General features: G+C 39.9%; 1 protein-coding gene across 1 annotated transcript in view; it reads left to right on the top strand.

Annotated features, from left to right (window-relative positions):
- Positions 1-25523, top strand: part of PHLPP2 (PH domain and leucine rich repeat protein phosphatase 2) — a 59252-nt gene that overhangs the window by 17695 nt on the left and 16034 nt on the right. Inside the window, exons 5-13 of the mRNA XM_081807872.1 lie at positions 1198-1404; positions 8185-8310; positions 9627-9781; positions 11799-11945; positions 12316-12546; positions 14128-14330; positions 17522-17582; positions 21246-21341; positions 23135-23290. Coding sequence (XP_081663998.1) covers positions 1198-1404; positions 8185-8310; positions 9627-9781; positions 11799-11945; positions 12316-12546; positions 14128-14330; positions 17522-17582; positions 21246-21341; positions 23135-23290 — 1382 coding nt within the window. The remainder of the gene's footprint in view (positions 1-1197; positions 1405-8184; positions 8311-9626; positions 9782-11798; positions 11946-12315; positions 12547-14127; positions 14331-17521; positions 17583-21245; positions 21342-23134; positions 23291-25523) is intronic.

Below are 25523 nucleotides of genomic sequence, written 5' to 3'. Positions count from 1 at the left end.
GAGAGGGCATGGGAGAAAACATGAATGCTTTTGTAGCTTTGACAGGAACAATAAGGAGGGTGGAGTTGAAGAGTAGAAGAGAGAAGAACCAAACTCCCTGAGAAAGGTGGAGTTTGGAATATAGATGAAAGGATTGACCTCAAATAGAAGGAGAGATGGCTCTCCCATAGAGCTAGTGTTCGCATGCAAAGTTTTAAAGCTTTGAAGTGATCTAACCTATTTCCTCAGATCATATATGGGAAACACATAGTTAAAGGGCAACACGATGCCCAGGTTCCATAATCAATCCTGTAATAATATCAAATACGATGCAATTTTCTCTCTTCCCAGTTTCTTGCTGTTTGCACCGCCTCATACTAGTGCTACTCCTGTCATTTCTGGGTAGAGTTAGTCTGGTTTTCACTGCGCTTTGATCAAGAACCTGTCTTCTGTCATAATGTGCTGTTTGTTCACTATATCTCAGCCTTAAAAAGATTCTAATGAGGAGGGAGGGTACAAAAAAAAGAAATTCTTGTATGCACATAGGAGCTTCTGCCACCATGATTGGGATAGTTGATTGAAGTATCAGCCATAAGCATTTCCTCACAAGGAACAGGAAAATGGAGTAATGTGTACAGAACTAGAGTGCTCCCATACTTATTAATTTCTTCCTTCTAGAAAAGACTAATCACAATAGTGGCTGTCATTTATTCAGTACTTCTTTTGTTACCTAAAACTATGCTCAGTACTTTACATAAATTATCCAAATTTTTTATAAGAAAATGCTAAAGATAAGTAGTATTAAGATCCAAACTGTATAAATGAGGAAAGTCAACCTCAGTGATTATATTAAGTAGTTTGAAGAAACAAAGTAAGTGGCAGAACTAGGATTCAAGCCCAGGTGTGCATGTCTGGCCCCCAAGTCTGTGATCTTAATGAGTTGCCAGATTGCCTTTCTCTGTGTACATGGGAGATAGGACTGCGTTAGAAGAAGAATTAACAATGGCATCCAAAATAAAATCTTGCTCCCTGGCCCAAAATCCACAGTACTCCCATTGTATAACTTCAGTGATGGATAACATTTTAGAACTGAGATCTTATTTTGTGATAACATTGCTTGGTAACTTAAATCTGTAAACAAGGTAGTTGAATGTTGACACACAATACTTTCTTTTTTCCTTACAAGAGTCTCATATACTTGAATGGTGACTTCTGAAGTTCTGTTTTCTTTTAGAAAAACCATGCCAGATGGATCATCTGGATCGAATCCTTCTGTCTGGCATCTATAATGTACGCAAGGGGAAGACCCAGCTGCATAAGTGGGCTGAACGCCTAGTTGTTCTCTGTGGCACCTGCCTCATTGTTTCCTCAGTGAAGGATTGTCAGACTGGAAAGATGCACATTTTGCCTCTGGTTGGGGGAAAGGTAAGACTCATAAAAATGAATTATTCTTCATTTGTTTGATCTTCTTAATTAAAATCCCATTTACAGGGGTGCCTGGGTGGCTCAGTTGTTAAGCGTCTGCCTTTGGCTCAGGTCATGATCCCAGGGTCCTAGGATCGAGCCCCGCTTCGGGCTCCCTGCTCAGCGGGAACCTGCTTCTCCCTCTCCCACTCCCCCTGCTTGTGTTCCCTTTCTCACTGTCTCTCTCTCAAATAAATAAATCTTAAAAAAATAAAATCACATTTACTTTTCAGCACTTTCCCCACATCTTTTTAAAGAAGCCAATATGAGCATTATTAAAGATTGTATTACAAAGTTTGTTTTTTAGAGTTCTTAGGTTTAACCAGAAGAAACCTCAGGCTAATTTTTCTTTTTTTAAAGATTCATTTATTTATTTGAGAGAGAGTGCGCAAGCGGAGGCAGGGGCAGAGGGAAGGGGAGAAGAACAACAGACTCCCTGCTGAGCTTGGAACCCAGCGCTGGGCTGAATCTCACAATCTCATGATCTCACAACCTCAGGACCCATGAAATCATGACTTGAGCTGAAACTGAGTCATACACTTAACCGACCAAACCACCCAAGCACCCCACCTTACTCAGACTAATTTAAGCATAAAACAGGTTTATTTACATCACAGGTTCTCTGGGAGACCCAAAGCCTGTCCATACCCCAAATTCCACTGCAGCACCCATTTGTTGATGCTACCTTGGTCCCCACTGTCAGGCACCCATAACACCTGAGTAGACCGAGAATGCTGCCACTTGCAGCCTCCTGCCACATCCATCCCCAAAACAGATTCTTTCCAGTTTCTCCTTTTTCCCCATTTGACTAAAATTCAGAGTCGGGGGTGGTCACAAGCTCCTGTCCAGCAGCAAGGGGGTGGAGGCATACCATTTCTGGTCTGTGCTAGAAAATTCCCCATCCTAGGCAGGGAGTTCATTGCAAGTCTGTCAAACAGACTGACAAATGACTGGAAACAGATATGTTAATACTTATATGAAGCTATACATCATTTTGTTTATTTTCCGTCTTGAATATCAATAAAACAGTTGGAATTGTAGAGAACTTCCAGACAAAATGACTTAGTGAATTCATGCTTTGGTCCAATCTGGTCCGGATGCACAACAATATCGATAAAACAGATATATATGAAAGGTAAATATATAAAAAGACATAGCTGGGCTATGGAATGTAGACTAGAAATATATGTGGTGAGCAGGTCTGAATCTGAGGGCTGGCTGGGGGCCTGAAAGGTCGTGGCAGCCCAGGAGTTCAGCTCCTATAAGTATTTGGGTTTAAAAGTCCTCTGCTCATGAGAAGAACCTGGCCCAGGCTTACTCCTTGAAGCAGGAGATGAGTGGTACTCTGCTCCTGAAGGAAAGCTGGAAAGAAAAAAAAAACCAACCAGCCCAAAACTGCTGTTAACCACTGACTGGAATCAAGTCTTGTTCTTGCTGTGGTCCTAAAAAGGTGGAAGGAACCGGTTATGTGGCCTGTGACGAGGAAGTGAACAAGTCCCCACTGAATGAATGTGCATACTCCAGTATCAACCAGGGGGCAGGAACCTACCACTTAACTGATGTGAGACTTGGTTCTGGTCTTGGAGGCTGAAGGACAGAATGAAGAAAATAGGTTAAAAGAAAATGACACCCCCTAACCCCCAAAAAAAGAAAAAGAGAAAAGAATACAACACAGGAAAGGAAATTCAAAGGGAAGTTGTAAGAAATAAGAAACAATGATGAGTGCAGACATTGATAAAATATGATGGTAAAGTTAATATTGATTGTAAAAAGTTTAAATTTTTTAAATATTTTAAATATAAACTCTTAAAGCTCAAAATGATACTTAAGATGTAGTGGTATGTTCGATAAGTAACATGTGATACAGTTTTGGAATTAGAGAATAGAAATACCAAATAACTTTTAACTGGATTAGGAAAAAACCTTAAGTGTGAATGTAAAAATTGTAAGGATAGCTACTAAGAGTAGAGTGGGAAAAGAAAATGTAAAACATTCTGTAATACTAAAAGAAGGAAGGAAAAGAGTGGAGAGAAAGGAACAAAATGATTAGCATGGTTAATTATCACAAATTATCGTGACAGACACATACAGAAATATATCAATAATGATAATAATTGTGATGTAAGTTGTCATTTAAAATCCCAGTACTTGCTGTTTATTTTATTTTTTAAAATTTTATTTTTTTATTAGAGCATGAGCAGGGGGAGGGGCAGAGAGAGAGGGACAAGCAGGCTCCCTGCTGAGCAGGGAGCTCAACGTGGGGCCTGATCCCAGGACGCTGAGCTGAAAGCAGACACTTAACCGACTGAGCCACCCAGGCGCCCCCAGTACTTGCTGTTTATAAGAGACATACCCAACACTTAGAAGGTTGAATGTGAAATGGTGGGAAAATCGTGCTAGTCAAATAGGAACCAAAAGAAAATGGTGTGGTTATCTTAACATCATACAAAACATTTTTATGAAAGTTTATCTGCAACAAGGGACTTGTCTCCAGAATATATAAAGAACTTTTACAACACAGTGAGAGAAAGACAGATAACCTAGTAAAAACTAGGCGGAAGAGTTGAGCAGATCCTTTACCAGTGAAGATCTACAGATGGCAAATAAGTACATAGGACGATTCTCACCATCATGAGTCATTAGGGAAATGCAAATCAATATCACAGATTCTGCATACCACTAGGATGACTAAAATCAAAAGACTGCTGAGTACCAAATTTAGCAAAGATGAGGAGCAACTGGAATGCTTTCACGTCATTGGTGGGAGTACAGTCATTTTGGAAAACAATTTTTCATTTCATTTTTTTTTTTTTAAGATTTTATTTATTTATTTGACAGAGAGAGAGACAGTGTGAGAGGGAACACAAGCAGGGGGAGTGGGAGAGGGAGAAGCAGGCCTCCTGCCAAACAGGGAGCCCCATGTGGGGCTCAATCCCAGGACCCCGGGATCATGACCTGAGCCGAAGGCAGACGCTTAACAACTGAGCCACCCAGGGGCCCCAAGTTTTTCATTTCTTATAAACTGAAACATATGCATATCAGACGACCCAGCATTTCTCCTCTAAGTATTGGGAAATGAACATCTGTCTTTACAAAGACTTTATGTGAATTTTCATAGCAGCTTTATTCATAATTGTCAAAAACTAGAAACAACCCAATGTTCATTGACTACTTGTGAATTAATAAACAAATGTGGCACATTCCACACAATGGAATACTACTGAACAATAAAAAGGAATGAACTGCTGATATACACCAAAATAAGGATGAATCTTAAAAACATTCTTTTTTTTTTTTAGATTAATTTATTTTAGAAGGAGAGAGAGCAAGCAAGTGTGCAAGCGAGTGAGCAAGCGTAGGAGTGGGGGAAGGGCAGAGGGAGAGGCAGAGAATCTCAGATTTACAAACCTTTCTCAGTATTTGACATTGTATATTTTTCTGTGTCAAATACCCCATAGTAAAATATTAAGAAGTTGATTCTAAAACACGGGCACCAGGGTGGCTCATTTGGTTAAGCGTCTGCCTTCAGTTCAGGTCTTGATCCCAGGGTCCTGCTCCCCTGCTCAGCAGGGAGCCTGCTTTTCCCTCTCCCTCTGCTGCTCCCCCTGCTTGTGTGCTCTCTCTCTGTCAAATAAGTAAAATCTTAAAAAAAGATTATTCTGAAACAATCATTAATATCTGTTCTTCATTTCAGTAAGATCCTTTATTTTGACTCACTCACTTGCAAAAAATGATCCTGTTTTGAGATCGCAATTGAACATTATGAATATTATTTAATTTTATTGGGATTTTTTTTTTTCTTGAAGGTTTTATTTCTTTGTGAGGGCAAGCGTGTGCACGCATGAGCGGGGTAAGAGGCAGAGGGTGAGGGAGAGGGACAAGCAGACTCCCCACTGAGTACAAAGCCCAATATAGGGCTCCATCCCAGGACCCTGAGATCATGACCTGAGCTGAAGGCAAACGCTTGACTGACAGAGCCACCCAGGTGCCCCTTATTGGGATCTTTTTAATATGATTCTTTTTTGCTTAAAGTATTTTGTGTTTTTGCCATTTGATTAAGTCTTTACTTGGCACCAGAAACCTAATGATTTACGAGTATAATTTGGAAGTTTCCAGCTGACTCACCAAGATTCAATAGTTATGACGTATCAAAGTGAGATGTCAGACAAAGATGTAAGTGGTTTCGTAACTATAAAGACTTCATGTTTATCAAAGCTATGTGAATTGGGTTGTTGGATTTTGGGGGAGAATTGCTTTGACGAGGACTGCTATTGTGCTATGAATCCCTATAGCCACCCCAACTGGGAATGGCTTCTGCCTTTTTCCTCAAGCCTAGTGAAAGAGGTTTCCGCAGGATTCAAGAGAGCTTGATATGGGTCCCCTGCAATAAGGGGGGCATAGTGGATTGGTGTCCTGCCTTCTGACCAAGAAGTCTTGAGGACAGAGATGAGTCTGTAACCAAAGCAGCCAGGTAGCCTGAGAGCCTAGCTGATGCATTGGGATCATTGTGTGCTCCTTGGGTTTGTTAGTTTGTGATCCAGATGGGTTGAGAGAGGAAAAACCAGTGGGTAAATTGGTGGATGAGTGGGTGGATTCTCTTAGAACTTGTCCAGCAGGGCCATCTTGAGGGGCAAATAGGCTTCCCTTGAGGACAGGCTGTCAGTGGACCACCGGATTCCTTCATGTCTGAGGAGGGAGTAGTCCAGTGCTGGAAGAGCATGCATTAGCCGGGTCAAGGGATCTGTAAGTGAGAAGCCATCATTATTTGGGGTGGAGTGGGGGGTAACCAGAAGAACCCTTTAAGGACCCATTGAGGAAAAGCATCTCTTTAAAATCTGCTAGTCCCAGAGACTATGAAGTCACGTGAGGACTCTGCTTGTCTAGTAAGAACCTTTGGACTTTTAAGTTTCCTGTCCTTCCTCCCTTTCTACTTCAGCCCTGGAGGGGGTCAAAAATGGCATCTAGCCCAGGGCTTAGTAAGAAAGGAGAGGAGTCCAAAAACCAGGCCAGGGCACCCTTTGCAGGCAGGCAGCTACCTCCATTGTGCCCCAGTGTAGGTGGAAAGGATTGGAATTGTGGAGTGGAGACTTTGGCTCTTATCACTTGGGTCTAGAGACTCCTGTTCTGAAATACAGCTTGCAGCCTTGCATCGCAGCTTGTACTTGCTGTTGCTATGCATGGAATGCTCCTCGCCCAGGGGTTTCCACGCCTGGACCCCCTTAGGGTCTTTGCTCACAGGTTACCTCAGTGAGTCCTTCCCTGACTGCCCTTTCATAATTCAGATCACCCACCCTGTTCGCCAAGCTTTTTCCCTGTTTTATCTTTCTTGATATTATTCATTATGTATTATATCATGTCACCGTTTTGGTGTTAGAGTGTTTGTCCCTTTCTCAAATACAAATTCTGCGGAGGGCGGGGCTTTGTTGTTTTCCCCCTGCTTGTCCCCCGCACGCAGAACAGTAGAATGTATTCATGCAACAAATATTAATTATGAAATTGAGACTGTGTCGTGACTTACAGAGGAATTAATAGATTTACTTATGAGTATGCCCCGAGTCCTATTCCTTCAACATACTTCCAACAAAGTATTCCTTTTGCTTTTTCTAAACAGCTTTATTGAGATATTTATATGCTATATAATTCGCCCATTTAAAGTGTACAATTCAGTGGCTTTTAGTATATTCACAGAGTTTTGTGACCATCACCACAATCAATTTTAGAATACTTCCATGACCCTGAAGAGGAACGCTGCACTCCTTAGTTATCATCTCTCCCATTCCTTCCGCAGCCCTGGAAACCGACTCATCTACTTTCTCTCTGCCCACATTTGCTGACTCTGGATATTTCATATAAATGGAATAATATCGTATACGGTTCTTGGTGACTGTCTTTCACTTTACATAATCTTTCCAAGGTTCATACGTGTTGTAGTGTGCATCAGTATCTTCTGTTGATGGCTAAATAATATTCTATTGTTTGAATATACCATATTTTGTTTATATATTTACCTGTTGATGGATGGACTTTTGGGTTGTTTCCCCTTTGGGGCTATTAGGAATAATATAATTCACGTACAAGTTTTTGTGTGGATGTATGTTTTCTTGAGTTTGTATCTAGGAGTGGAATTGCTGGGTAACATGGTGACTCTACATTTAACCTTTTGAGGAATTGCCAGACTGTTTTCCAAAGTGGCCACGCCATTTTATGTTCCCACTGCAGCATATGAGGGATCCAGTTTCTCCACATAACTTGCTAATACTTGTTATCCAACATTTGTTTTCTGTTTTTAATTTTAGTCATCCTAGCAGATGTGACATGGTATCTTTCAGTTTTGATTTGCGTGTATCTAATAACTAACGATGTTGAACGATGTTGAACATCATTTCATGTCACGACTGCCATTTTTCAATCTTCTTTGGAGAAATGTCTATTCAGATCTTTTGCCTATTTTATTTTATTTTTTTTTAAGACTTTATTTATTTATTTGACAGAGGGAACACAAGCAGGGGGAGTGGGAGAGGGAGAAGCAGGCTTCCCGCAGAGCAAGGAGCGTGATGCGGGGCTCGATCCCAGGACCCCGGGATCATGACCTGAGCCAAAGGCAGACGCTTAACGACTGAGCCACCCAGGCGCCCCTTTCTTTTGCCTATTTTAGAAAATTGAGTTGTCTCGTTATTGTCCTTTGCTCTCAGACAAGGATCTTTTTTCTTGATTCTGGTTTTCTCCCCTCTTCCTCTTCAGGTGGAAGAAGTGAAGCGACGGCAGCACTCCCTTGCATTCAGCTCAGCCGGAGCCCAAGCTCAGACCTATCATGTCAGCTTTGAGACGTTGGCTGAGTGCCAGAGATGGCAGCGACAAGCATCCAAGGTGATAAGCTGTCGGACGTCCTGATGTGGGGATAAGACTGTAAAAGCCCATGAGAGATGTAGTTTGAAACCGAACTTGCTCCCAGGAGAGTAAACTATAATTTTTATGCATCTTACTTTAGGCCCCTCTAAGTATATAATGCATGAAATAATGGAACTCCAGCAGGTCCTTAACTTATCATTTATATTTGTGTATTACGGAAAGCTTTCAAAAGTGTTTGCAGGTGCATTTACCTTTATACCATCTCTGTGAGAAGACTATGGCCTTGAAGGAATTAGGACACAATGAGATTCACATGACTTTCTGTCAACCACTGTAGTCAGTGAGAGATGGCGCCGTTCCCTAATTCCTAGCCTAGTGCTTCTTGGTCTTGTATATATTTAGCACGGCTGTGATGAACCACTTTAAATTTGAACTTATTATGGAATGTGACCTGTGTTCCTGTATGCTGAGGATAATTAGCTTTTCAGCATAATTTCTGCTTTTTTAGTCTTTAAAGATGAAGTGCTCTAAAATTGTGTTGGCAGTTTCTGAATTCTCTTGTTCTTCTAGCTATCTGCAGAATTTTAGCACATTTTTCTTTGCAGAGCTAAACAGTTGCATAAAGGATTGTTTTGGTATAATGAGATGCCATAAAACATGAATGACTTTTCCGTGGCATTTAGTTTGGTTTTTAGACCAATTTCCACAACCTTTCTTTATGAGCATACTATTATAGAAATATAAACTTGTTTTGGTTTTATTGAATTTTCTGTACATACATTGTAGTGGTAATAAAATCTCTTCTGAATAAAACTAGTTTCAGTTTTAAGTAGCTATTCCATTCTTTTGACCTTATAAAGAGAAGTATTTTTTGAGCGCCTTGTGCATACTAAGGAGTGTGCTATGTGCTGGGGTATTAAACTTTATCCTCACAACAGATGAAGCAACTGCACTGATAAGTAGCAGAGTCCGTGTAGATGGAAAAGGCCATGGCTTTCCATATCACACTGCCTGCCCGAGTTTTGTATGGTTATTTTGAATCCTCTCAACTTCTTGCATGAAATGTTAACTTTCCATCTTTATGATTTGTATTTTTTTACTTTTTACTTATAGACACTTTAAAACTTACACTGTTGCATGTTTCAAGCAGCTTATGGTTTTAGGAAAAAGCAAAAATGAACTGGTTTTTATAAATGAATAATTGGATCTCATTACCTTTTTCTCCTTCGCATTTTTAAAATTAGCGCCTTTTTGTGTAAATGTCATTCCTTCCTGTGCTGGGTGAGAGACATTTGGTGCTAGCTCAGATGGCTCTTCTCCTTGACCCCATTCAGGTGGTGTCCCAGCGAATCAGCACTGTTGACCTGTCCTGTTACAGCCTTGAGGAGGTTCCTGAGCATCTCTTCTACAGTCAAGATATCACCTACCTCAATTTGCGACACAACTTCATGCAGTTGGAAAGACCTGGGGGCCTTGACACTCTTTACAGGTATGTGGGGAATGGATTTCCTTACTAACTTATTCAAACCAAATCGTGATCACCGTCTTAGTCGTTTGTACCTGGAAGTGAGCATGCTTACCATTGTATATATATATTTGAAAATTTCCCCTCCCATTTTGAAGAGGAAGTAAAATTTTTTATTCATAGTTTTCTTACCCCCTTTCTTACCCCCTTTTCTCCTCCATGAGACAGAAGATAAATGCAAATGTTCTATTCTGGAGGCAACGTTGAGCTGCCATCGATCTGGATAATCTTGTTACATAAGTCACTGACAGTGATGTATGATCCGAAGCCAGGGTACATTGGGAGATTGAGTATATGGCAAGTTTTTGAATCATAAGTGTCAAACTTAAATAGCTTAAAGGAAATAGGCCTAATTTCAAGAATTCCACTCCCAGGTTGGGGCTTTTATCTTTCCTGTGTACCTGCTAATGCTAGCTTCTGAGCTGTTTGACAGCTGTGAAACCTCTCTCTTCTGATAAAGGCACCGTTTCACTCCTAAGGGACTATGGCCCATATATTTTCCAATTTCCTTGTTAGAATATATTCTCCCTTCCAACCCTCCATCCTTTAAAAGTGGATGGAAGTAAGTATTTAGTATAAGTAATCGTGTGGGCTTCTTGTGAGCAGGGGAGAAATTGGAAATTAAAGCATTCAAATTAAGTGGTGATTAAAAAGATAATACACATTGTGGGGCGCCTGTGTGGCTCAGTCAGTTAAGTGTCTGACTTCAGGTCAGGTCATGATCTCAGCGTCCTGGGATTGAGCCCTGTGTTGGGTTCCGAACTCACTGGGGAGTCTTCTTGTTCCTTTCCCTCTTCCTCTGCCCCTCCCCCAGTCGTGCTTTCTCTTGCTTGCTCTCTCAATAAATGAATAAAATTTTTTTAAAAAAGATAATATACATTGAAATTACATATTTTACTTAATAACTAATATTTCTAAAATAATTTTGAGAAAGCACTGTGATTTTTGTCCCATATGATGTGTTTTACAAAGCTTTTTAGGTATAAGCAAGCCTCCATCTAGTAATGAGATAATAATTTTAATTATATTAGTATGTAAAAACAATAGAAGTTATAATTTTAAGGAAGTGGGTTTCTAGCATTTTCTTCTCAGTCACTATGAAAATAGGGTTCATGTAGTTTGAGGGCTGGATTAGGAATTCTGAAGTCAAGACACCAAGCCAAAGGAACAATCAGTACTCAAGGTCAGGACAATTGGAAATCAAAAGTTGAAAATTTGAAAGAGGAGCATTAGAGTGAGGTACCAATGACTCCAGTCTAGAAGCAGGTGGTAGAGATCATCATCGTGGAAAGCACCACCTCAGCTTACCCTCTTGCACTAGTATAATCATTAGTATAATACTCCTAAGTAGAATTACCAGTGTGATTCCTGTTGATCCAGTGTATGATGGTACTGTTTCTGGTAAGACGGTATAGATACTTTTACTTCTAGGAACAAAACAGAAGCACTAAAAATTACTATTTCATGTTCTCTATTAGATTGTATTGCAGTAAAACTCCATATCACATACATATTTGTAGGTTCTAAGTGTCCCATTCATTTCAAGTGACATTTGAGCCGATATAATTTCAATATGTAAAAAGAAGTTGCTTATAATGGGATTTGGTGTGCATTTTTGTTAGTTCTTCCTGTGTTCATGAGTTGATGAATTGTTACAAGGTTTTTTATATTGCATATAGAAATTTGATGAAGGAAGAGATTTCAAGCATATCAGTATAACTAGATATAAAATACTTATACCAGCATGAGCTTTTTAAGATTTTGCACCTTTTTAAGGAGAAGAGAGAAGAACTCCCATTGCCCTAGACCTGATTTCCTTGTTGGTATGGAGCTGGGGTTAGGCATCTTAGTGTTCTGTGCTGTGCACAATGTTTGGCGTGTAGTGAGTGCTCATAGATATTTGTGGAACAGATTCTACAGTGGACATTTAAAACAGATGACTTTTTCATTCAGTACTATAATTTGTATGTTTGCTTTTTAGATTTTCTCAGCTAAAGGGCCTGAACTTGTCCCATAATAAACTTGGGTTGTTTCCTGTATTGTTATGTGAGATTTCTACCCTGACTGAGCTGAACCTCTCCTGTAACGGATTTCATGACCTGCCAAGTCAGGTTGGCAGTCTACTAAAGTAAGTATGTGACTTTTGCTAGACTCATTTTTTATTTGCAGCATAAGGAGCTTGTCTGGCATTTGGAATGAACGTCGCATGAGCTCTGGCAGTGAAGTAAGTCATGTAATTATGAGGATTCTAGACAGCAGCTGTGACTTGCTTGCAGGGGCGACTACTTAGCCCCCCAGTTTCAACAGCAGAAGCTCTGACGATTTTTGATGTTGGAGGGACCATCTATGGCAGTTTTGTATGTCATTGAGTCTCTATAGATAGGCTATTTTATCATTATTGGATTCATAATAAATTAGTGATGTAAGTCAGAATCTATCCCTCTAGTTCTATCCATTCCAGTTAAAACCTTTCATGAAGTCTTGTTTTCTTACTACAGTCTTCAAACCCTCTGTCTTGATGGCAACTTTCTGACGACTTTACCGGAAGAATTGGGAAATCTGCAACAGCTTTCTTCCCTGGGAATTTCCTTTAATAACTTTAGTCAAATTCCTGAGGTTTATGAGAAACTCACTATGTTAGATAAAGTGGTGATGGCAGGAAATCGCCTGGAAGTCCTAAACCTTGGGGTGCTGAACAGGATGAGCCATATCAAACACGTGGATTTAAGGTGAGGCCATTCTTCACTGTGTCCTCCTTTAGATGGACCTCTGATGGTTTTTATGTTTTCCCTTTATAAAAACTTCTCTAAAACATTAGGATTTTAGAACAGTGTATATTTTCCAAACTATAGTAAAGCTTCATTTTTCACTCAGTAGCAGAGAGATTATGAGTGAGGTAGGTGTACCACATGATAGAGACTTTCACATTACCTTTGACAAAGGTTGTTCTGACTTACCCTCCCAGCAGCCTTTTATAGAATTCCCATTTCTTCACGTCCTTGTCAGTGTTGGATTTTAGCAGTCTTTTTCCTTATTGTCAGTGTAGTAGGAGAAAATAGTACTTCAGTGTTTTAATCAGCATTTATTTATGAGTGAGGTTGAGCATCTTTTTAATATGCTAATTGGTAAGTTTGTATTTTTCCTTACACTTGACCATTTTTCTATTGAATCATTGGGTTTCTTCTTGATATCCGTTGTATTACAATTAAAATTTTAAGGTTTTCCTGTGAAGTTTTTGTAGGTTTTATTTTCTAGTTACAATCTTTTCCTAAAGGGAACTGGTAAAAGACACATATACATAAAAGACAAATATGCATAGTGTAAATGTTCTATCATTTACACTAAGCCATTGATGTTCCTTGTAAAGAAATAGTAATGACCTGCTGAGTCAGGTTGGCAGTCTATTAAAGTAAGTACCTGACTTTTGCTAGACTCATTATTTCCTTGCAGCATAAGGAGTTTGTCTGGCATTTGGAATGAAGGTAGTCAGAAAAATTTATTGAAATACAGAGGAATAAGAACATGCCTGTGTGTTCTCTACAAGTGTAGAAGAGAACTAAGAAGCCATTTTCTTTTCTTTTTTTTTTTTTTTTTAAAGATTTTATTTATTTATTTGACAGAGAGAGAGATAGCGAGAGCAGGAACAGAAGCAGGGGGAGTGGGAGAGGGAGAAGCAGGCTTCCCGTGGAGCAGGGAGCCCGATGTGGGACTCGATCCCAGGACCCTGGGACCATGACCTGAGCCGAAGGCAGATGCTTAACAACTGAGCCACCCAGGCGCCCGAAGCCATTTTCTGTTATTCGCCCTTGAACTATTGCATATAGATACAGATTATTTTCCTCTTCATTAATTAATGTAATGTGAATCTTAGCACAAGAAAGAGTAGGTGGAGCCCCGGGAGAAAGTATGGCTGCTTCCTCTTGTTGTCTGCATGGTATACCACGACTGCTTTGCTACTCACCCGAAAGGTTATGTTCATCTTCTTGTTCATGCTTCTTCATCCCTGCCTAACTTTATTAAGTATTTGGATGTAAGTTTTTTAACAATTTGTAGGCATGGTCCCTTTTTCCTTTCTCTCTATTTAATTTGTATATGTATTTGCAAGTCTGGATTGTCTAACTTTATAAACAGAGAACTCAAGGTACAGCTGTCTGTGATTATTTACTTAATACCTTGCAAAATGAAGCAAGTAGTGAACTTTTTGAGTTGTTTAGGAAAGAGAAAGGGATCATACCTCTCTTATTTTTCTTTTGGTAAGCATATTTAGTAGAATTTATTTTTAATGATTTCCTTATTTCTGAATATTTAAGGATGAACCATTTGAAAACGATGGTTACTGAAAATCTGGAGGGAAATAAGTACATCACCCACATGGATTTGCGGGACAATCAACTGGCTGACTTAGATCTTAGCTCCTTATGTAGCTTGGAGCAGCTTCACTGTGAACGGAACCAGCTGAGAGAGCTGACACTCAGTGGCTTCTCCCTGCGAACTCTCTACGCCAGTTCCAACAGTGAGTTCTCCATCCAGCCTCCTGTTTTCTCTCTTGTAGCTCTCGTCTGAGCTTTCAAAGAACAGTGGCATGTGGTGTTGCTTAGCCACTCTGCAAAGTGTAGTTTGATGTTTATTGAGACCAGCTTTATTTTTTAAGTTTGCTGTCAACACTTAAGTGGTTGAGATATTCATAAAAAGGCATTTCAGGATACTTGGAGATTCACTAAGTGAGTATAGTAAGAGGCATTTTGCAAAATAACAAGGGATAGGAGGGTGGGCAAACATGTTCAAAATAGAGTATCAATAATAGCCTAAAACAAGGGTTGACAAACTACAGGCCAGGGACTAGATCTGGTCCACCACCTCTTTCTATATGGCCCATGAGGAAGGGGTTTTTACATTTTTTAATGGCAGGGTTAAAAAAAATCAAAAAAATAAATTTGACTTGGGAAAGTTCTATGAAATTCAAATATCAGTGAATAGAGTTTGATTGGAACATGTCCACAGTCTTTGTTTACAGGTTACTGGTCTCACGAGACAGTGGCAGAATGAAGTAGCTGTAAGAGAGACTGGGGGTGGGGGGTGCTGCAAAGCCTGAAATATTTACCACAGGCTTAGCCCTGGACAGAAAGTTTTGCCCATCTCTAGTCTAAAACTTTGTGCCGTCTCAGTTCTAGAACGAGAAGCCACTCATTTCAGTGTGATTTTCTCCATGAATATTTTTCAGTAGAAAAGGCCCCATACTTGTTGGGGCCATTCTTTTTATGGAGCGTTCTTTACCAAGGAAATTATAATTACTTTTTCTGTGTTTAAGGAAGGGATGGGGAAAGATGTTCAGTATCACTAAGTGTCGGAGAATGCAAATTTTGATAATGCCATGGTATACTCGCCAAATTAAAAAAAAATACTGCTAAGTGCTATTGAAGATGTGGAGAAGCAGCTCTCACACTTGGTCAATGAGAGGGTCAGTTGGTAAAGCCACTTTGGGGAGCAATTAGACAGTGTTAAGAGAAGTCAAAGATGCGTGTAGCCCATATTCTGCCAGTTCCTCTGCTTGAGATATCTCCCAGCGACACTCACATGAGCATAAGGTGCTGTGTGCAGGAAGGTTCATGATAGCGTTGTTCCTTACAGTGAAAAAAAAAAAATAAGAAGAAAATACGACTGTTGATAGGAAGATGTGTAAACAGTGACATATTTATACAATAGAATATTGCACAGCAATGGAAATGAATGCCCTAAAGTTCTGTGTATTAATCTGGGTAAATCTTATAAACATTTTTTGAGGGAAAAAAAAGCATAATTATATGTACACCAAGATAGTTGTATCAGATTTTCAAACACACAGAAATGTTGTTTCCTTAGCTCTATGTATGCCATAACAGTATAAAAGAACCCATGGGAAGGATAAAAGTCATATTCAGAATGGTGTGAACCTCTTGGTATATGCAGTGTTTTAATTCTTAAAAAAGTCTGAAGTATATAAGGCAGAATGTGAAGATTTGTTAAAAGCTGGTTGATGGGTAGACGAGTGTTCATTATTTTATTCTCTTTTCTGTGACTCTAAAATACATTATTAGGATAAAAGACAAGGACTTCTCTTTTCATGGCCTTTTATCATGCTAGAGAAGTTTCAAATTGTAGCTTAGATTAATTGCTTAGGTCAAAATAGTGTCAAAGCTGATGAGTGTCCACTTGTGCTGTTTATATAGATATTATTGTGAGATGGTAGTCGGTCTTTTTGTCATATAAATATTTGCTATCAGGCCCATTCTCTATTCTAAATGTATCTAGAGAATCTGAATGAGTGGTCCTGCTAGAAAAGGCCTCATTGACATACACGCTGTCTTTGGGGACTGAGATTCTTTCACAGAGCCCTACTAAATGGGGCTTGCTTGAATTTGGCCACTCTGTTGACAGAAGGAATCCTTAAGTTCTACAACCTGGAAGAATTCACACCAAAACTTGCAGTTCTGATGCCTCAAAAGTAAAGAACGCAGCTTTGCAAAAGAGGTTATCCAAGTGATCAGTTAGTGTAGGTAAAGGCACTCAACCTCACGGGTCATCAGGGATATGCAAATTGAAACCCCAGTGTGACACCACTGCACACCCATCAGAGTGACAAGAATGGAAAAGACTAAAAATGCCAGTGTCCGCTGTTGTGAGTGTAAATCAGTTCAACCAGTTTGGAAACCCGTAGAATTATCTTCTCTCTCTCCCTCTCCTATCTTATATCCAACATAAATGCTCCTTGCATTAGTCCACAAAAGACATGGACAGAAATGTTCATGGAAGCAGTATTCATAGTAACCCCAAACTGGAAAAGACTTCAATGCCCACCAACTCTAAAATGGTTAAATAAATTGTGGTATATTTACATAAAAAATTTGATACAGCCACAAGAATGAATGAACTACAGCCATATGCAGTAATAGGACCCAAATCTCACAGTCACGGTGTGGACTTTTTTTTTTTTTTTTTTTTTGCATGGCTTACTTTTATTTTTTATTATAAAAAACACATACAAGAGTTTTAAGAAATGATGAATATATGACAAATCAGAACCACGGTGAGTTATTAAACCCATTTTCTATGTACAAATACTAAAATTCCGAAAGTGGAATAAAGCCGGACAGTAAAGTATGCAAACTATATGTGTATATTTATATGGCTAGGCAAAAGTGATCTGTGGTATTGGGAGTCAGGGTGGGGTTGCCCAGCTGGGGAGTGACGAAAAGGGGATTCGGGGGCAACTGGTAATACGCTCTTTCTTGATCTGGGTACTGGTTACCCCGTTGGGTTTTGTTTGTAAAAATTCGTTGATCTGTACACTTAAGATTGTTGCACTTTTCGGTATTTAAGTTTTACTTTAATTAAAAGTTAAAATATTGCCAGTAAAAATCCAATTATTAATTTTTTTTTAAGTTTAAAAGCTGAGTAGTCACTGCTGACATTTAACAACTGCCTGAGCTAGTGTGAGTCCAGACCAATACACAGGATCCTTCTATTAGTTGTTCTGTTTGGTTTCAGATCAGGATCAGGTAGTCAGAGTTAGTCATTGCTAGTTACCCAGGTTTTTGTCTTCAGTCCATCTCAGTAGATGACATTAGTTTTCTCTCTGGTGATCTCACTGAGCCATTTGCTCTTGTTTAGTCTCAGTTACTTTCTTCTTTGGAGAGTGTCACTAACATCTGTTTGTTTTTTAATTAGGGCTGACAGCAGTGAATGTCTATCCAGTACCCAGTCAACTCACTTCTCTAGAACTTTCCCGGTGAGTGTGTCTCATGAGAGTGGTGCTTGTTTGATTATTAATATTTAAGAGTTAGATGTGGATACTTTGGTAGTTTTGAGGTATAAGAGATCTAATACATTGAAATATTTGGGTAGCCTAGAGAAGGGAGAAAGGATGAGTGGAGGAATACTTTTAATGCCATACCATCTATTTCAAGGGAAGGTCCTCTTGAAACAGAAAGGTGCCTGTGAATTACTCATTCTTAAAGTCTGGGAAATTATTTAGTTAGTTAATTTTTTTTAAGATTTTATTTATTTATTTGACAGAGAAAGAGAGAGAGAGTTCACAAGCAGGGGGAGAGGCAGAGGAAGAGGGAGAAGCAGGCTCCCGGCTGAGCAGGGAGCCCGATGAGGGGCTCGATCCCAGGACCCTGGGATCATGACCTGAGCCGAAGGCAGCCGCTTAACGGACTGAGCCACCCAGGCACCCCAAAGTCTGGGAATTTAGAATGAGATGCAAACAAAGAAGAACTTTTGTCTCCTTCATGGTAGTGATTTCCTTCTTGCTGATTAAATTCAGATAATTCTTGGTTTTTATTGCCTTATTTTAAAATTTTTATTCTCTTATTTTTTTTGGTATTCTTATGACCCATGTTGGTCTGATGGTCAGAGTGATATTAATTATATTCAGGATTTTATTACTTCCATTGGTGGTCAAGAACAAATATAACTGAGGTTTGCTTTCTTTCCTTTTTTTTTTTTTAAACGCTGTTGGGCATTGAGGATTCGGTGGTTGAGTTTTATAGCCTAGTGGAGAGTTTGACAACCAAACAAGCAATTATAGGGTAGCTTCTTAAATGCTGTGATTATAGAGTGATAGAGCAGGTAGAAGGTGGGTGGGGTCCTATATGGTCAGCGTCAGAGATTAAATGAGATCCTAAATGCAAAATATTAGTATGGTGCCTGGCATAAAATAGTCTTTTTTTTTTTTTTAAGAAGATGTTTTTCTTTTTTTTTTTTTAAGATTTTTTATTTATTTTTTGACAGAGAGGGACAGCGAGAGAGGGAACACAAGCAGGGGGAGTGGGAGAGGGAGAAGCAGGCTTCCCGCGGAGCAGGGAGCCCGACGCGGGGCTCGATCCCAGGACCCTGGGATCATGACTTGAGCTGAAGGCAGACGTTTAACAACTGAGCCACCCAGGCACCCCTGGCATAAAATAGTCTTTCAGGAAATATTAACTCTTAGAGCCAGGTTTCTTTTTGTTGTTGTTACTTTGTTACCATTATTATTAAGCTGTTGTTCTAGATTCCCCTCCATCCATTTCTTTCTGTCATATCTTCTCAGCAAAACCCCAGCATGGGTCAGTACTAAGATTTACCTTCTCCTCTGGGCTTGATCATTGCTAAAGAAAATCATATGGACACCACTGTAAAGTCACAGTTTCCAACCTCATCTGGAGCTTATCAGTCTCTTCTCTTGTCACGTCCTTGCAGTGTCCTGGGTATCTGCTCCACATTGCTCAGCTTCCCTCAGCTGCACCGCCCCCCATCTTCTTCACTCCAGAGCTTAGCTTCTCACTTGACTGGGAAAAGAGAGATAATCTTAGGTGATCTCCCTCAGCTTCCTCCCACCTTGCTTAAATGCATGGAGATTCATATCCATTCTCAGCTGCTTTCCTCTGTTCAAGTCCAGTGCAGCCTCTGGGCCCGGGATAGCATCCGCTTCCCTGCTCCAGACCTTGCTCTGTGAGTCACCACTTCCTCCCCTTACGGTGTGGTCAGGGTCTTCCTTTTTCTCCGTCTGCCCACACTCACACCTCTTCTGTCTTAACAAAGACAGATACTTGCAACCCCTCTAAGTCCTATCTAGTTCTTCGCATTCCCTTTTTGTCCACATTTCTCAGGATCCTCCGTTCCCATTTGTTTATCCCATCACAGCTTGCTTTCGGTCTTCTCATCTGGAACTTCTCTATATTGACACTGTTAATCCTGCTCTCTTTTCTTCACGCATGCTTTTTTCTCAGTTGCCTAATATGATCTGATTTTTTTTTTCATGCTGCTTCGACCACTCCTGTCTCCTGCGTGTACTCTTCTTCCTCAGCCAGCCTTTCACAGGTCACTTATTCCGGGTCTGTCCTTACCTGCTGCAATCTCATGTGACAAAGTCTCATTTACTCCTGTGATTTCAGCTACACTTTGGCATCGGCATCACCTGGATCGCCAGCCCAGACCTCTTCTTCCAGCCTCAGACCCATGTGTCTACTTGTGCATTAGGCATTTTTGACCTGCCCGTCTCCAAGTACCTCACACATGTGCCAAATGAAACTCCTTATCCACTCCTCCAACCCTAGCTTAGCTTGTTGTCTTGTGTCTGCTTTAGCTTTTGGCATTATCATAAGATAGTCCTATCAGATGGACACCACTTGCGACTAATATTTCCAACCTTGTTTGGAGTCTACCAGTCCTTTCTCGGGATATGATTTTTCTCCCTGGCTTTCTAGACGAGAAGCCTGAAGGTCATTTTTTATTCTTCCCTCTGCTCTACTCCCATGTCTAATTTATCTCCCAGTTGTTTTGACTTTTGCCTCCTAAATATTTCTGGAATCCCTCCCCTCCTTTCCATGTGTATTACCACCCATTTAGGCCCATACCATTTCTTGTCTGAAAATCTATAACAGCTTCCTTTTACTAAAAAAGAACCTCAGCTAGACCTCTGAGTATCCCCAGAGTGAGCTGTTGAAGGTGCAACACCGACTGTGTCTCCCCACTGCTTACAAACATTTCAGTGGTCCCCCTGTACCTGCAGGATAAAGTCACAACCTTCTAGACATGATTTAGGTCTCTCCAGGTTTTTTCTACCCCTGGGCTCCATATTTGCTGCTCTGGCGTCACCAGACTGCTTATTATTCCTCACATATATCATGCCATTTCTTTTCTTGTTGCTGCTCTAACTCATGTTGTCACCTCTTGCTTAGTATGTCTTTGTCATCTTGCGTCAGTGTACAACATTCCTCAGATTCTAACCCACATGTCATATATCTTGGGGAGCTTGCCCTGATCCTTCACTAGGCTGTTGTAACAGTATCTACGCATCTCCTACAGCACCTGCTTCTTTCTGCCTCATTAGGTGATCTGTCCATCAATAGATCCTTTGAGCCTTAGCAAAGCTAAGTAGCATCTGAACATAGAATTTCTTGTGCTAAGTATCTGCCGGGTAGTCTGGGTCACGTTGTAAATGACTTGCAGCTTCCGCCACCACTTACCTTCTGTCCCCGCTTCCTCACTTGTATTCACTTGGTTCATTTTCTCTGCAGTTTCTTTCTCTTCTCCTCCAGTCATTCATTACCTGTGCAAATCCTACTCGTCTTTGAAAGTTTGTTTAGAATGCCACTGGTTTCATTGTCTTTCCTCACCCCATCTCTCTACTCTGTGCTTTCTGTAGTGCTCAGAGCCTCCTTAGTGTCTTCTTTGAGCGGATAGCATAATTGATCCAATATAATACATGTTCGTGTGTTTGTCTCTCTCTGCCTAGCTACAGCATTCATTGAGCACCTACTATATTCCAGGTGGTGTGCTAGGGATGCCTTGGGGAGAGTGCTCCTGTCCTCAAGGAGCTCACAGGCCAGTTAACAGATACCTTACAGACTAGTGAAATGAGTTCCACTTGTCATCTTCAGTGATGCCTTTTAATTATTTTCTGTAGAAATCTGCTAGAGTGTGTCCCTGACTGGGCCTGTGAAGCAAAGAAGATGGAAATATTAGATGTGAGCTATAATCTTCTGACAGAGGTTCCCATGAGGTATGTGTGTGTTAATGTATGTATTATGTATATATGTATTTATTTGTGTGTTTGTATGTATGTGTAATTATTTTCCTAGATTTGGGTTGCCTTTTCTTTTTTTTTAAGATTTTATTTATTTGAGAGAGAGAAGGGGAGGGGCAGAGGCAGAGGGAGAAGCAGGGAGCCCGACATGGGGCTCCATCCCAGGACCCTGGGATCACGACCTAAGCCAAAGTCAGACGCTTAATTGAGCCACCCAGGCGCCCCTTGGGTTGCCTTTCAAAGGTATTTTCATTCATTTGTTTGATAAATATTGAGTACTTTCTGAGTGTAGGGCACTGTGAAATGCTGTAAGGAATACAGTAATGGCTAATGCATAATCTCGGCTTGCATGGAACTGCAGTAAGCGGATAGTTGGGATGACTTGTGCAAAGATAACTGTGATAAAATATAACAAGAGTTATTGGCATAGGTCAGGGATCTGATTGTGATAATAGATCATTTGTATTGGATAAGTTGTTAGGAACTGAGTAATGTTCTAAGAACCTCACTTTTATTATTAAAGCTTTAACCACCTTATTAGATAGACGCACTTACTCTCATCTTACAGATGAGGGAATGAAGGCCTGCAGCGGTTAGGTAGTTTGCCCAAGGTCACACTTGACTAGGAAATGATGGGAGCTGATATTTGAGTGTAGTCGTTCTTACTCTGAAGCCCTCACTCTTCATCATTACACTGTATGAATCAAATGTTTTAGAATTTCACAACTTTGAACAATTGGAGAAGCTTCATGAGAGATTTGCATATTTGATTTGACCTTTTACAAGATGGTGAAATTTCTGTATGTGGAGGGGGAGAGAGGGAGGTACCTGGGGTGAGGGAATGGAATATTCAAAAGCACTGAGGTGTGAAATGTGTGGGGGTCACCTAGTGGAGTCTTTAAAATAAACTAGCAGCTTGCAACACAGTAGGTGTGAACACAGCCTTTGGAATCAGACCTTAGTTCAAATTATGATACTATTTCCCACATTTAGTGTGAGAATCAAAGTCCCTTAACTCTTCTGAACTTAATAGTTCAAACGGCCTAGGACATTTTAAACACTAAATAAGTAGTAGTTTTTGTTATAATAAATTTTGTTATTTATTATAGTTAGAGTTGACCCTTGAACAATGTGGGGGTTATGGGTCCCAACCCTTACACAGTTGAAAATCCACGTGTAACTTTTGACTCCCCCCAAAACTTAACTACTAAGAGCCTACTGTAGACTGGAAGCCTTACTGATTACATAAACAGTCATGTTTTGTATGTTATATGTATTTTATACTCTATTCTTAAAGTGAGCTAGAGAAAAGAAAATCTCATTAAGAAAATCATAAGGAAAATATATTTACAGTACTCTACTGCCTTTATTAAAAAAAAAAAAATCCACATGTAAATGGACCCATGCAGTTCAAATCCATGTTGTTCAAGGATAAACTTTATTAATAAACTCACTGAATTTTTGATGCTGTCTAGACTTATAATATAAATCAATTTATTCTAGAAATTGTTTTTTTTGTTTAGATCTGTTCTGTGTTGTTTGCTTTCATTAAGTCATCTTTTCCCAAAATGACCTTATAATGACTTCCTGGTGGGTGGTGGGTAAGCATATGGTCGTGGCCACTTTGTTGGCTCAGGTGCTTGCCGGTGATGAGACTGTCTAGGATAGGCTTCTGTTAGTTTACTGATTTCAGGGAGATGGTCAAGGGCAGACTAAAAAGAATGATTTAAGGAAGTTTTTCATTTGTTTCTTTGTACTGTTGCCCTTAGAATCCTTAGTAGCTTGAGTCTCAGAAAGCTGATGGCGGGGCACAACCAGGTGCAGAGCCTGCCAGAGCTGGTGGAGCACATCCCTCTCGAGGCGCTGGATATTCAGCATAACCTACTCACCAGGCTGCCAGATACGCTCTTCTCCAAGGCCTTAAAGTAGGTGCCGCAGAATTTTTTTAGAAGAGAGAACCACTGGCAAGACAGACAGTATTGACTTGTCATTGGAGTGACCTTTGGAACTCTATTTACAGTGTTCGCTGCACGGCCCAACTATGGGTGGAGACTTACTTATATGAGTAATTTGTATGAAATCAGATAGGGCACTCTTGTATGACGCAGTAGTCCTTAACTCAAAAGTTGAAATAACCATCAAATACTGAAGAAGTTTTAGTGTTGTAAACAATGTCAAGCAGCTTGGGAAATTTCAAACAGGCTTTCATCTCTGAAAATGAATGCATTTATGACCTCTTGAAGAAAAATTATACAGCATTCGGATAAAGCTTTCTTGGGCAATTTTCAGCTTTTGCATATTGGAGAAAAGGACATATCACTAAAGTTAATTTAGTTTTTGCTTCTTGCTTTACCAGGTTATCATCAAGTTACATTCTTAATGTGCAGTGCTTTTTTACTAGCTACTTTGAAAACTGTGCATTTAAAGGTAACTTGTTCCAAAAGGTGTTATTTGCATTTTCATTGTAAATTAACAAATAGTGTGTCTTCCTGCTACTTCCTATAATCTGGTTTATCTCATGCCTATGTCACCATTAAGTGAAAATTAGTTTTAATTATAGTCTTCTGCAATATTGTCTTCAGTATAGAAATAGAGAAAACAGAGATAAGCATTAGTAATTTAACATAAGGCTATATAGGATACATACAAAAGGCATTTAGCTCGCAAGTGTTGAGGGAAATTTTCTTTTTGGAAAGTTTATATGGGATTTTAATGCGGTAACATTTAACTTTTTAATTAACATGTATTTGTTAGTAATGCATAACACTGCATTTAGCTCTTTCTTTTTTTTTTTTTTTCAAGAGAGAAGGGGAAGGGTAGAGGGAGAGAGAATCTTAAGCCGTCACAGGGCTTGATCTCACAACCCTGGGATCATGACCTGAGCCAAAATCAAGAGTTGGATGCTTAACCAACTGAACCACCTTCTTTTTTTTTTTCAAGATTTTATTTTTAAGGAATCTCTACACCCAATGTGGGGATTGAACCCACAACCCCGATATCAAGGGTTAGATGTTTAACTGTCTGAGCCACCCAAGTGCCCTCTTTGTTTTTGTTGTTGTTGTTTCTAAGTTTTTATTTTTAAGCAATCTCTACACCTAACATGGGTCTTGCACCCACAGCCCCAGGATCAAGAGTCACACATGCCACAGACTGAACCAGCCAGGCACCCCACTGCATTTAGTTCTAATGACAGTCTGAATAAAATTAGTTTACAACCTTAGAATTTGTAGTAAGGAGGCTACTTAGTAGTTACAGCAAACTGTCAATGATATTAATCTAATCCTAACTCTGCACAGAGAACTTGTGGGACATACAAAGATATACACACATACAAACTACCCTCAACAACTAAAAAGCTAATTAGGGATGTGGATCACATAATATGAAGAAGACTTAACACACAACAAGGTTAATAATAATAACTGTCTTTTATTAAGCATGTTCTATATATACCAGACACCACGCTGGGCAAATTTTTAAAATCCTACCATATTTTACCTGTTAGATTGGCGGAGATTAAAATGAATTATGATACTCAGTGTTGACAAAGGATTGAGCAAACGGACTTTCTTATATCCTTCTTGTAGAAGGTATAACTTGGTATTGCCTTTCTGGAGTTCAGTTTGACAATATATATACACAAATCTTAAAGATAGATGTATCTTTTGACCCTACAAATTCTGCTTCTGGGAATATAGCCTAAGGGAATAATTAGATAAGGACACAAAGTTGCTCATTATGATGTCTATAATAGCAAATAGTAGCCAACAGCCTGTATGCCCATTATTAGGGGACTTTCAGGGAATTGGCTAAATAAATATGATCCTGTTAAAAGTCAAAAACTTCTTTTTTTTTTTTAAAGATTTTATTTATTTATTCATGAGAGACAGAGAGAGAGAGAGAGAGAGGCAGAGGGAGAAGCAGGCTCCCAAAGAGCAGGGAGCCCGATGCGTGACTCGATCCCACGATGCTGGGATCATGACCTGAGCCGAAGGCAGATGCTTAACCATCTGAGCCACCCAGGTGCCCCAGACAAAAACTTTTCTGAAGGGTGTCTTCACAATTGGGATATTTGCGAACATGACATTCAAAAACACCTTTTCCGGGCACCTGGGTGGCTCAGTTGGTTAAGCGACTGCCTTCAGCTCAGGTCATGAT

This window comes from Leptonychotes weddellii, chromosome 16, assembly GCF_054177405.1.
Source record: "Leptonychotes weddellii isolate Sample4059 chromosome 16, ASM5417740v2, whole genome shotgun sequence".
Classification (NCBI taxonomy): Eukaryota; Metazoa; Chordata; class Mammalia; order Carnivora; family Phocidae; genus Leptonychotes; species Leptonychotes weddellii.
This window is presented reverse-complemented; position numbering and strand designations above follow the sequence as displayed.